The 13,863-nt window shown below is 35.3% G+C and overlaps 2 protein-coding genes across 3 annotated transcripts; one reads left to right on the top strand and one right to left on the bottom strand.

Annotated features, from left to right (window-relative positions):
- Positions 1-4,982: 4,982 nt before the first annotated feature.
- Positions 4,983-6,113, top strand: Pdh (Photoreceptor dehydrogenase). Its single transcript, XM_073982345.1, has 3 exons — positions 4,983-5,188; positions 5,250-5,651; positions 5,726-6,113. Exons 1-3 carry the CDS (start codon positions 5,096-5,098, stop codon positions 6,020-6,022), a joined length of 792 nt encoding a protein of 263 aa, XP_073838446.1. The 5' UTR covers positions 4,983-5,095; the 3' UTR covers positions 6,023-6,113.
- Tcs3 (Probable tRNA N6-adenosine threonylcarbamoyltransferase Tcs3) lies at positions 5,733-7,916 on the bottom strand. Of its 2 annotated transcripts, none has more exons than XM_073982344.1 (6): positions 7,812-7,916; positions 7,365-7,487; positions 6,826-7,305; positions 6,563-6,768; positions 6,106-6,467; positions 5,733-6,010 (listed from the first exon to the last, which is right to left on the bottom strand). In XM_073982344.1, exons 2-5 carry the CDS (start codon positions 7,477-7,479, stop codon positions 6,225-6,227), a joined length of 1,044 nt encoding a protein of 347 aa, XP_073838445.1. In that variant the 5' UTR covers positions 7,480-7,487; positions 7,812-7,916; the 3' UTR covers positions 5,733-6,010; positions 6,106-6,224. The 2 variants fall into 2 exon arrangements, with proteins under 2 accessions (XP_073838445.1, XP_073838443.1); XM_073982342.1 differs by having other exon boundaries at positions 5,733-6,028.
- Positions 7,917-13,863: the final 5,947 nt, after the last annotated feature.

The following is a 13,863-nucleotide window of genomic DNA, read 5'->3' on the forward strand; positions in this document are numbered from 1 at the left end:
TTTAACTAAGTTTACAAAACACAAGGCAATTGACAATACGGAAGTCAGCCGTTTTCTGCTGCTCATGTAAAATTATTATTTTGTTATTTACGTCTTTGGGTATTCGAAAAGTAATTTAAGACAAAATGATGTATGACCTTGTATGTCGCTGTCAATGTTGATTTTCTTTCTTTTTCTGTTTAATAAAGGCTGAAGATTGAGTCCCCAAAGACTACCTCACGCTTGTTTTCGACCACAATATCAAGTCCATTCGTCTAGGAACTTAACATGAACATGACAAACTTCACTGTCTTCCCGAATAAAATTTTTGATTGTTAGATGACCCGATACAGAACATTTGTGCCATAAACCGAATTAAGAATATTTTGACGCTTCTCCCTATCCATTACATTATATTCCCAATTTCAAATATAACACATTCAGATATCACTTGCTCATGTTGTTTGATCAGAAAGTTTGCCGGACATATTCTACTTCGGGGAGTTTATCACTGTCTGCACCGAATTCTCGAAATCTAGATGACCGTTATACAATCGATACCATTTTCTGGCATAAGTTCTTTGTTATCTTCGTTGTCTCTACAGATTAAGCCCGGAATCTGTATCTATTTCCTGGTTACCTTGATCACTACGATGTGATGTTTCCCTTTTGTAAAAAGTTATTTTTTTTTGTTTTTGTAAAATTTTCCCAATTTATTCCGACTTTTTTCAATTCTTAACACATGCATTTCCATTACCCCTTTTTTCTCCTGTGCTACTGATTGCAGATTAGCTCGGTAGCACAACACTCCTGGTCATATCATGGTTTCCTTGGTACCCAATGATAGTAAGGCTTTACGAAAAAAGAAAATAAATTAAAAATATTTTGCCACTTCGCTGATATCATATAGAAACGAGTGTTTTTTCATTAAACTATTGGGTAAGTAGAATGGACTATCTGCGACTGTCTGTTGTGGTCTCAGCTTTCCGATGCATCAAAGTCGCTTATAATAATAATTTGGTCTGGCTGTCCTTGTCTTCGGTTGGGCATGGTCGCTGATAAGACTCAAATTTCTTGAATGATACTAATATCGGGCATGTGGGAGAAATAGGATTTATACAACGTATGTTACCGGAGAAAGAGGGGCTTGGTTGTTGTCACAGTATTTGATATGTTTGTGTGCTTGTTTTCCTGCGTAATATGACGCTGGGTCTATCTCCAATTACAGGAATGTGGCTGTTTCGATGGGATGTAACCACAGATCTATTGGTGTTAGTTGAATGGGCTTGGTACGGCAGTTGGAAAGGGGCAGTGCGTCGTGGGGGCCTGTGCCGCATGCTGGACAGATGTTTTGCCCGGTGTCGACGATCCTTGCCCTATAAGAATTCAGAGGGTTGGACCATCACGAGAGTATTTGAGCCCAAACTAATTTGGTTTTTCGTGGCAGCAGACGTTCCTCAGCTGCGATAGTTCTCCGAGGGTGTTCTCACAAGATAATTGTCAATGGAATCTGCGACTGCATCCGTGTGTATGCTATTTAAAACTGCTTGATAGGTTTGTTGATCTAGGAATTCCAGGAATTCTTCTCGTAACGCTGGACCTTTCTTTATAGGTCATGAAGATCTCTCCTAACAATACTGTTGAACACGGGGGGATAAGGATGGATGTACACTTGTACACGTCACAAGCAGGATTTGTCTAGTTTCAATCAGCCCTTTTCTGAATGCATGGGAGTTGGGAGTTTTTTTCCCATTTCCCATCTCCCCTCATTCTGAATGAAGTTCGAATTGGGAATTTGTTCCCATGGGAAAAAAGTATACATTCTCTATCTTGAATTGTGGGAGAATTTTGTGTCTTTTTGTGGGAAAAATCTCCCCAGCAAACAGTGTGGGAGTTTGAAAAAAAATTTCAAGAAATTTCATATTGTTACGGAATTATATTTAACTAATGTCCGTGTAGACGTTGTTTTATTCCCCGATACGATTTGTACCAAATAAAACAGGGTTCGTTTTAGATTACGTTTCTACAATGCTTTATTTACTTTATTACATTTATTCAGAACCGACTTTAATTACTAAGCACACAGCAAGTCTCTAGTTAGCACGCAGCTATTCTTTAACCGATCTGTTCAGTTCAACGCTTAAAACACAACTCAACTCGTCATTGCCAGTTCCCCTGTATTTATACCCCAAAGTCTCCTTGGCCTAGAATTATCCAGAAAGTCTGGCAACACCTCGAATCTGTGCAACGAACACACAGACGCACATTCGCACTAAGCGAACAACCATACTCACATACATACATGGGGGGAATACAGGCGGACGACAAGCGCAGTAATGACGTAATTATAACAACAAACAAATGCAAGAAAGAAGTAGCAACTAAACGATAATTACATGATTATGGCAAAACAAAATAAAAGCACATTAATGAAAGGTAAAGTAGCATCTAGAATAATGAAGAGAGTTCTACATGGTAGTTGTTGTTGCTTAAATAAAGTAACTGCATAATAAAAAACTTTACGTTACAATTCAAATTTTTAAATTAACGGAAATTAAACTAAATTAACTTAAACCTATCAGTTACATTCGTAACAATATTTTTATGAAATTTCATATTTTAAGACATCTACACGACAAAATTATTGCAAATATTTATAATCGCCATGTGTTTGCTTAATAAAAGCATACAAAATGTACTGCATAATATGTCATTAGTAGACTTCGGATTTTGCATATTCTTATATGATACAAAAAAACCTGCAAGAATCTAACATGTTTTACACCGATAAAAAATGTTCCTTTATGTTATCGAACAAAACAAAAAAAGTAGTAACAATTAGTAGATTTTTGCAGTTCTGGAACAGACGATATGTATTGAAATACGAGAAAAAGAGTCATGGTTGATTCTATTAACGCAGCACAGCAAGTAAAAACAAATCAATTTCAAAAGAATTTTTGGCAATAATTATTAAAATATATTGAAAAATAACCATAATATATACAATCTTTGCAACTTTTATTAATTTTCGTAATATAACCTTCGGGGGTTTTAAATCAGACGACTAACGTTCTATTGGAAACGTGTTAGTCTCCTCAACGACACGACAACGATCACACAAACGTACATACATACATATATGCCAAATTATTGCAATGCTATTCCATTTTCCGAAATGCCTTTTCTTGAATAGGATCGTTATTTTTGAACGTAGAAGCTTGAAATTTTGTGTGTTGCATGTGTTTTAGTTTTAGATTCAATCAAAAACGTATTTTATTTATTTACTTATTTTTTTTTTTTTTTTTTTTTTTGAGATACGTCTTCGGATATTTATGGTGACGATATGTAATAACACGCAAAAATATTTAATAATCGAGAAATATATCCGAATTTATCTTTTTGATTTTTTTTTAAATATGCAAAATAAGAGTTCTAGCGATCATTAGGAATAAGTAAAACTAGCGACATACTCGTTAAACCGCTAACTAAAATTACTCCGTATCAACATACAATTTTTAAAGTTTCTATTACTTAAAAAAATGCGTACACCAATTCGCACATTCTGAAGAAAATGTGCTTATTAGAACAACATCACACATCGTTGACTCCATTAACTTAAAAAATCCATAAATCAATGCACGGTTGTTGAATTAAGTGAGTTGTGCTTTTGCTAATCTAATTCAAAAACCGCGAATTCAATGCAAATAGGCATCTTGTATTCCAAACCAAAATTACAGCCCCCAAAAGTATGCTATAATAATTTGGTGTAACTAATTTCGAATTTCGAAATTTCAGCTCCCATCCCAGCAAACCAATCGTACCGACTTCGTAACGAAATCGGAACAAAATGTCGGACGTATCGTCCGAAATCGTAACGATATCTTAACGAAAGTTGTATGAAGTGGTTGACATAATTTCGGAACAAAATGTCGCAGCGACATCGGATCGATTTCGGTCCGATTTCGTAACGAAATCTGAAGAAAATCCTTAAGAAATTCGGAAAGGAAATTTCTATCCGACATTCGTTCCGAAATCTGAACGAAATCGGTACAAAATCTGAACTATTTCCTCTCCGAAAAATCGTTTAGAAATCGGAACGAAATCTGAACGACTTTGCTTCCGAAATTGTTCAGACGTGTCGGACATCAGACATTTGGTTTGCTGGGATGTTTTGTTGTTCCCACGTCGTTGAGAATATGGAAAACGTGGGAATGGGAAATTTCGCTCCCATGGGAAACAGTTCCCATGGGAATGTTCAGAATAGGGCTGAATATGAAATTTCTGTGAACTACGTCCCAAATTACCGGAATCTCGTGAGAAATTGACAGTTCCAGGTATTTTGTTATTAACATGAAAATGCCGACTGGGCCATACGATTTGTATGTTCGAGGATTTAGAAATAATTCCCTCTTCTTTGGGGGGTTTTAAATCAAGCATAAGATATTTGGATTTCCTTAATACGACGTTACAACTTCTAACACGCAATCTCTGAGTATTATACATTCAAATCAGAGTTTGATAAATTTATTATGCCTTTCAATGGTTTAAAATTATGTTATGGATACAAGTGGATACAAAAATTAACCCTTTAAAAATCACAAAAACATCTGCAAAAAATGCTAAACGGTTGTACTTTCGACCGGGCAAATAATATGTAGTGTATGAATTTATTTAAAGGCCTTTTTTAATTATACTTTGTTTATATTCTAAAATTTTTTTCATTATGTCGTTGTGGCATTAACTTTAAAACACCTGAGTGACTTTTTCAATCAAATTGAGATCATTACCAAACAATTGAAATCCTATATCTTACACAAATAATTATTGATACAGAACTCATCTACTAAAACCAAGTGTACAATAAAACAATAGCATCGATATATAAATAAAAAAAAAAAAAATAAGTAATAAAGCATTATATGTAGTATTTATGCAAAACCAATCGTCACAGATCAGATTACTGAATTTCAATGGTATAAATAGATTGCAATGTGTCATGACGTGACCACAATTGCAGTGTAGCTCAAAGCGATACAGTGGATTACCTGCAATTTATTCAGGAAAATATTCAAAACAAACTTACTACCAAACATCGAAAACAATATAAGGGACAAAGATGTCGTTCAAAGGAAAAAATGCAGTCGTTACAGGTGGAGCAAGTGGCATAGGATTGCAAGTTGTTAAGCAATTACTGCATCATGGAGCAGGGGTACACACCAAACACACGTAATTAAGAATGTTTAAAATAATAATTATCTTCTTGTTCACAGAAAGTGGCGGTGTTAGACATTCAGGATAACTTAGAAGAAATTGTTAGCATGCGGTTGGGCTTCCCAGCTCAAAGTATTATAGTCATTAAAATGGATGTCGCAAATCAGAAGGGAATGGAGGCTACTTATGAAGAAATTGCCAAGACATTTGGTCATTTAGATATTGTTGTAAACGTTGCTGGTCTTTTCAATGATCAAGATGTTCAGCGCACTATATTGGTAAATTTGGGAGGAATGATCAACTCAACATTGAATGCCTTGAAAATAATGAGTAAAGAACATGGAGGTAAAGGTGGTATTATCTGTAACATGTCGTCCGTTGTTGGTTTGGATCCAATGTTCCTTGTCCCCGTATATGCTGCCACCAAAGCTGGTATAATTAATTTCACACGTTGCTTGGGCGTAAGTTGTATACTTGTATTGTTGGTAATTATTGAGCTCAAAATTTGATATTTTCATTTCTTTTTTTATTTCAGAAGGAAATATATTTCCAACGAACCGGTGTAAAGATGATAACTGTTTGCCCTGGCGCTACAATCACAGACATGTTTACCAATTTTACAGAGAAGATATTGTTTCCAGAGTTGGGTGACGAATCTTATCGCGTTTTGGATCGCCTACATAAACAAAGTGCTGCAGATGTATCTCGTTGTATTCTCACTGCCTTGGAGAAAGAAGAAAACGGAGCAGTTTATATTATTGAGGGAAAGCGTCTATTCCCCATGGAAATGAAAAATTATTGGAGAGGTCTCGAAAAGGAGCTGAAGGAATAATTTGTACTTGAATTCATGTTAGTAAGGAAAACGGGATAGTTGTTAATACATACATAACTACATAGTAAAAATGCCATACATACCTTACAAACGTGTTTGTTTTGTATTTTGCTGTTCATTGTGATTTTCTTATAATTCGTCGTTTTATTGACTTATAATTAATTTATTTTTGCATCAAAATTCACAACGTGACATCGTTTTGCTAATCTTCGCGCCAAGTTACCAACACTTCGTCTGTACGGTATCTTTGTGTTACAAAAGATTCTTCAAAATCCATGCGTGTACCCGACTTGAACATTTCAGCCCCAGCATGAGCTATCATCAGACCATTATCGATACAATAACGTTCATCGGTGGCAAATAATTTGCCACCACGTTCCTCGCACATAATTCGCATCATTTCTTGAAGTCGTTCATTGCAGCCAACACCGCCGACTATAAGTACCTACAAAATTTAGAAAATAATATATATACGGACGATCAATGGTTGTCGAGAATATGGACGTAAAAGCTCTTTCCTTAGGAAGTTGATTCGATTACCTCATTTGACTCGCAATGTGCCATAGCCCTCTCTGTTATTTCTACTAACATGGCAAATATTGTCTCCTGCAGAGAGTAGCAAAGGTCCGCCTTTGTGTATTCCGGTTCTTCGGCGTCTTCAGGTTTCTTTCTTTTGTTGCGTCTTTTGCTGGGATCCGCTATTTCCTCAATGTGTGACAGTAAGCCCGAAAAACTTACGTCCATTCCTGAAATGCAGTCTCATTATATCTCAGCGATAATCAATTGGTAATTATCGCCCTTACCCTTTACTACATATGGCAATTTGACAAATTGTTTTCCCTCTTTCGCCAATTGTTCGATATTATAGCCAGGACTTGGATCATTGGACAATTTAATAATTCTTGCGAATCGATCTAAACAGTTTCCAACAGCAATATCGATGGTCTCACCAAAGATGCGATATCGTTTGTTGGAATAGGCTATAACTTGTGTATTTCCACCACTCACATATAAAACTATAGGATTATTCGCATTGGTTATTTGCCGGCCCATTTCAATGTGTCCTATGCAGTGATTAACACCCAACAACGGTTTCTGCCACAGCAGTGCCAATGTCCGAGCTACTATAGCGCCTACCATTAAAGGCGGAGCCATACCCGGCCCCTTGGTATAACAAATAACATCTAGTTCCTCCGGCTGGATTTTTGCCTCCTTAATTGCAGCCTTTACTAATCCAATAATTTGATCACGATGATGCTTCGCTGTTTCTTTCGGCAGGAAACCTAGAAAAAAAGGAGGTACGGTTTACAGTTGTAACTCTGGAGCCATCAGTGAACAATACCTTCTCCTGCAGGCGTAATATATGTTTTTCGGACGTTTGCCAATACATCGCCGTTTTTTATGATCCCAATTCCAATTTTATTGGCACTGCCTTCAATTCCCAAAGAGCATACCATGATCAGCTCTTCAATAGATTAAAAAGAGTAAATTAACAAAGAAATACATACATAGTACTTAAAAACATGGTCTATTTGTGCTTTCTTTTGTAATTGTTTATAATTTAAGGTTAGTTTGTGGATTATTTTTTGTCATCCTCCAACTAAATCTCTCTAAATTCATTTTTAGATTGTCAGACCAGTTCGTTTCTTCTTCAAACTAATATCATTTGAAAAGTTTCCGGCCACTTAACTTTTTCCACCATATACATATAGTTCTATACTAATTTATAAATCTATTCGTTTAAAAAATAATAGTAAATAAATTAATTGAAAAATTATAAAAAACGCACCGACAAAAAGCCAAAACAATTAAAAATAACTGCAAAAGTCAAGAGCAAAACAAAACAATACAGCTGACGTTATTTATGCCGGCTAAGACAATCATCAACTCTGAATTTCCACATGCAAATGGCTTATAGTACGTTTACATTACATGTAGTAAATCTAGTGCAATTAAATTGTCAATTGGTCCCAATTTACATTAGGCGAGTTTACTTGCGGCAATTGTCAGTTTGTGGGTGAGAGAGGGTGTTGAGAGGCAAAGGGTTACCATATACCTCACCTCTCTCTCCAACAAACTGACAATTGCCGCAAGTAAACTCGCCTAATGTAAATTGGGACTTAATTGAATATACGTAAAATAACCCAGCAAAATGTTCGATGCCAAAGATGCCATGGGTGCAAGTGATCTGGCATCTTTTTAGCATCTTCATCGATGAATTTTATAAGAGCGTGGACCCCAAAAGATGCTATTAATTTTTGGATCCAAAGCATATCATTTACACCAATGCTTTGACATTTCATTTTCACCAATGCTTTGGCATGTCATTTCCACCAATGCTTTGGCGTGTCATTTTCGCCAACCCTTTGCAATGACATTATCATAACGACTAGACGACGTTGGTTGTGATTTCGAGTCTCCGACAACATTAAGCCTATTGTAAATAATTAATCTTATATATTTAGAAAAGTGTGTATAAATAAAAACAGAAAATTCATCTCTATTGTATAGATGGAATGGGTTCAAATGCTGATGAAAAGATCGGATCTTTCACGTCTTCCTTTGCATTGGTTCAAATGCTAATGAAAAGATCGGATCTTTCACGACTTCGTTTGAACCAATGCAAAAGATGCCATGAAATCACGTCACCGCAGGGCACCCCTTCCGTCAAATTTTTCTGGGAAATCATCATAAAGGAGTAAAATTATCCAATGTAAATATGCTATAACATCACTGTTTCACATAAGAAACAATTACATTTCTTCTACGACTTCTAATCTTTTGTCAAATTTTCATGTCTCTAAAACTCAACGAATGACAGCTCCATTAAGCCCAAGGTACATAATACTATGTTTACATTTACGAAATCCACTCGATTTCAACTGTCAATTCCATTGCTCAAACGTCAAATGAAATCCAATCGATTTCAGATGAGTTTTCATTTGACGTATACACAAAGGAATTGACAGATGAAATCGAGTGGATTTCGTAAATGTAAACATAGTGTAAGCTGCCTTGCTTGCTTCTGATAAAATAATAAAAGAGAAAAGAGCCCTGTTCCTTTACGTGCAAGAATCTTCAAGTTTTGCCACTTTTTACTCGAAAAGCGTTCCTTTACTTCAGACACCATACAATTCATATGGGGGTAGTTTGCAACTTTCACTACTTTTGCCGGATTTACTATTTTCAAAAGTAAAGGAACAGACCAAAGGGCAACCTAGTTCGAAATTTGCTCGGCCTTCTTTTATTTTTATTATGTCAGAAATGAAGCAGGAGAGCATGGTAGGCAGGCGAGGCAGCTTATGTACCCAGGCCTTTACTACGAGTATGGCATAATTTAACAAAAATAGGTATGTCTGGTTACGCTAAAACTTGTAACAATTTGTAACAATTGTTGCTGGGAGTCTGCTGGACAAATTTCTTCTAGCATGCACTTGCAAACACTTCTTCTTCCTGAAAGCAAGCAGCTGTTTTTAATTGTTCGGTGATTTATGTTTGTGAAAATTAAAAACAATCTGCCACAAAAACAACATCCTAATACACCTGAAGATCGGATTTACCACCCGTGAAACGTAGTGTAATGGTTGGATGCGTGGGACTTCGGTAGACTCCTAATTTTTCAATGTATCTCTAAAGGCCTAACAGCTCAACTCGAAAGAGAATTAATTAAATATCACTATAAATGGCCTTCGCCTTAATAAGGCAAAAATAAAAAATAATTTCAGCATGAGCCAGGCTGGGATTCGAACCTGGGTCTCCGACAACTGAGTGTCAAGGTTGCCGGCGTCTTAGCGTTCTAAGCCACCATCAACTTGTCAAAACTTTAGTAGACAATAACTGATGATCAAAAAAAAAAAAATAAAATCTTCTGGTATAGAAGAGCAATTACTAATGATGTAGGAATAAAACTTACCATAGTATTTGTGAACATTGAAAAATGGGATTACCAAAGCAGGACTATAGGAAAAGTTTGGAGTTTCAATTAACTGACATAATTTCGCATATACATTTATCTAATGAAGTTCGATATATATACCAGTTACCAAGCTTTGCCTTCGTGTGCCACAAAAACAACATCCTAATACACCTGAAGATCGGATTTACCACCCGTGAAACGTAGTGTAATGGTTGGATGCGTGGGACTTCGGTAGACTCCTAATTTTTCAATGTATCTCTAAAGGCCTAACAGCTCAACTCGAAAGAGAATTAATTAAATATCACTATGAATGGCCTTCGCCTTAATAAGGCAAAAATAAAAAATAATTTCAGCATGAGCCAGGCTGGGATTCGAACCTGGGTCTCCGACAACTGAGTGTCAAGGTTGCCGGCGTCTTAGCGTTCTAAGCCACCATCAACTTGTCAAAACTTTAGTAGACAATAATTGATGATCAAAAAAAAAAAAATAAAATCTTCTGGTATAGAAGAGCAATTACTAATGATGTAGGAATAAAACTTACCATAGTATTTGTGAACATTGAAAAATGGGATTACCAAAGCAGGACTATAGGAAAAGTTTGGAGTTTCAATTAACTGACATAATTTCGCATATACATTTATCTAATGAAGTTCGATATATATACCAGTTACCAAGCTTTGCCTTCGTCTGCCACAAAAACAACATCCTAATACACCTGAAGATCGGATTTACCACCCGTGAAACGTAGTGTAATGGTTGGATGCGTGGGACTTCGGTAGACTCTTAATTTTTCAATGTATCTCTAAAGGCCTAACAGCTCAACTCGAAAGAGAATTAATTAAATATCACTATAAATGGCCTTCGCCTTAATAAGGCAAAAATAAAAAATAAAAACAATTTTGTTGTGGAAACAGCAAGCCTAATTGTATTGTTTTTTCGGAGAACAAAGTTGCAAAGTTGAAAAATTCCTTTTTTAGGTCATTTTCTTTTTTATTTATGTAGTAGTTTAAAATCCCCTTCATTTCCTGGAGCAGAATAATTCAATCAATTAAAATGTTTTATATACAATATATTCAATATGTTTTTTTGCAATCTTGTGTTTTAAATCATTTTTTTAAATTTTTTTATGGTCCACTAAATACTCAACATTTTTCTTTATGAGACAATGTACAATTTATATGCTGCGTATACATATGAATGTGGGTGTACCCGTACTTCGTGATTTGCTTGAAATTTTTTTTTAGTATGAACGATTTGGTGGTTTAGTTCATATTCATGTGTGAACGCAGTTGTTATTGGAGTAGTTCAAATTCTTCGATTGCTTGCATTGAATGCTTCATTTTTGAAATTTCACTAAAATCAAAATATTTCAAAAAATTGTAATTTTATTATTTATTTATATTTATTTTATACTTATTTGTTATGGAGTAGTTTAACATCCCCAGCAAAAAAAAATGGAAGTGGTGCAAGTTGGAGTGAGGATTTCATTACATGCATGGATGCGCTTCCAGTGGACTAATGAAAAAGGCAATCCTTTTCCTCACATTTAGATTACATCCAACAAGCACTTTTATGTATAAACGATAAAAAATTCAATTTTCATTCAACAAATGAAATTAAAGTAATACGGCGTTTATATTATAGTTTTTTGCAGGGTTAACCTTCTTTATGAGGATTTGTTTGAAGTATATACAATGGAAATGACATTTGAAACCCAGACCCACTGGGTTAACCTTGTTATATATAAACGGCCTATAATACGGCGTTTATATTATAGTTTTTTGCAGGGTTAACCTTCTTTATGAGGATTTGTTTGAAGTATATACAATGGAAATGACATTTGAAACCCAGACCCACTGGGTTAACCTTGTTATATATAAACGGCCTATAAGAATAAAATTAAAATGTCTTATTAATGGCCTGTTCCCGTACTTTACAAAGTGGTAAAAGTCGTAAACGATTTTCATACAAATTTTGTGTACGGGAACGCAAAACTCGTAAAAGTGGTAAAAATTGTAAAAATGGAGTGCTTCCTAGCTGCGTGCTGCGGAAGCAAAATGGAGTGCTTCCTAACTGCGTGCTGCGGAAGCAAAATGGAGTGCTTCCTTTCTGCGCGCTCCCTTGTAAAATTCACTGAGGAATTCATAGAAAAAGAAGCACTTCGTGACACTTGCACCAGTGATTTAACTGCTTCCGTGGATGCAAACTTTTTGCTGGGTCCCTTTCATTTCCTGGAGTATAATAATTCAATCAATCAAAATGTTTTATATTCAATATAGATTAATTATAATTACTACATATATTTTTGTACATAGTAATTGAGTTTTGGAGTAGTATTGTTATCCCTCCCTTAAATTACTTAATTTCAAATTATAATGGCATTATATTGTAGTGTACAGCCTTAAGGTCGAAAGACTGGGCATAAGAGAATTGAAATAAATTAAATTAAATTAAATACAAACTTTTTGCTTCCTTTGGTTCCTTCAATGGCGGACAAATTGTTCTGTTTTGGCAAGTCAGCTGATAGCTTGCTGGTTTTTGCTGGGAAGGTGTCTGTTTACTTTTTACAATTTTCTTGCGAAAGAGAATAAAAACTCCTTACTCTCTAAGAAAGTTCTTGCGGGACAATTCTTGCTGGGAAAGTAACCAGACAGACCTAATGTTTTTTTAAGTTTAAGAAGCACTAAAGGCCTGGGTACATAAGCTGCCTTGCCTGGTTAAGCTGCCTCGCCTGCTTGCCTTGCTTGCTTCTGATAAAAGAATAAAAAAGAAAAGGGCAACCCAGTTCGAAATTTGCTCGGACTTCGTTATTCTTTTACATGGTATAAGTAAAGAGGTAGATTTAAATGAAAAAAATCTATAGAACCCTTGTTTTTCTTGAATTCCTAAAACTTCAAAATAAAAGCAACAAGTGGGTTTGTTTACAATGTATTTTTTGAGCATTTTATAAAAAACGCGAAAAATGAATGAAAAATGAAGAGTTAAGTTCTCTCCACATAATCGAGTTGTGGATATGATAAACTGATTGTTTCAATGCAAATCTCACCAATTTCTTCCATACAAATGGTCTAAAAACAATTTTAAAAATCATTGAATTCGATTGTTTTTAAAATTGTTTGGCATATTATTCAAACACCACACACACATACACAGTTTGCTTATATTGTTTTGAAGTTTTAGGCATACTCGAATGAAAAAATTTAAATTGACATAAAGCTTTGGCTAACCTTTCTTATTAAACCATGTTCTTTTATGTTTATTATAGCTCTGTTCCTTTACGTTCAAGAATCTTAAAGTTTTACCACTTTTTACTCGAAAAGCGTCCCTTTACTTCTGACACCATACAATTCATATGCGGACAGTTTACAACTTTTACTACTTTTGCCGGTTTTACCATTTTCAAAAGTAAAGGAACAGACCATATGTCAGAAATGAAGCAGAAAAGCAAGGCAAGCAGGCGAGGCAGCTTATGTACATAAGGAGAAAGTCTTAAATCCCGGCCGAAGGCCGGCTATTTAGAGAAAAATAGGTTAGGGCCTTTGTGGATACTTTCCTGAGGCCCATATCTCGGGAAGTATACATTTCCGCAACAACAGCAATACATGGTTGGGTCGGTAAAGGAAAGGAGTTCCAATGTTATATATATTTGTGTACCTGTGAGAAAGCTTAATGAAAACATTTTTAAAACTTTTTAACTTACCATCATTTTTAACTCTGGAACGCACGCGTCTTAATTTAACACGAAACACAGAAAATAATTTATTTTTATTTTTCAAAGCCAACTGCGCCAGAATTTAGGGAATTCCAAGTAAATTGACAACATATCTAAATTGAATTAAACTGGCTCCCTGCCACACGGCGAAATAAAATCATGAAATAATGCGCTCTTATGCTTGGTTTACATTTCAACTGTCAAATCCTTTGC

This window comes from Musca autumnalis, unplaced genomic scaffold, assembly GCF_047663935.1.
Source record: "Musca autumnalis isolate F117 unplaced genomic scaffold, ASM4766393v1 scaffold_4, whole genome shotgun sequence".
NCBI lineage: Eukaryota > Metazoa > Arthropoda > Insecta > Diptera > Muscidae > Musca > Musca autumnalis.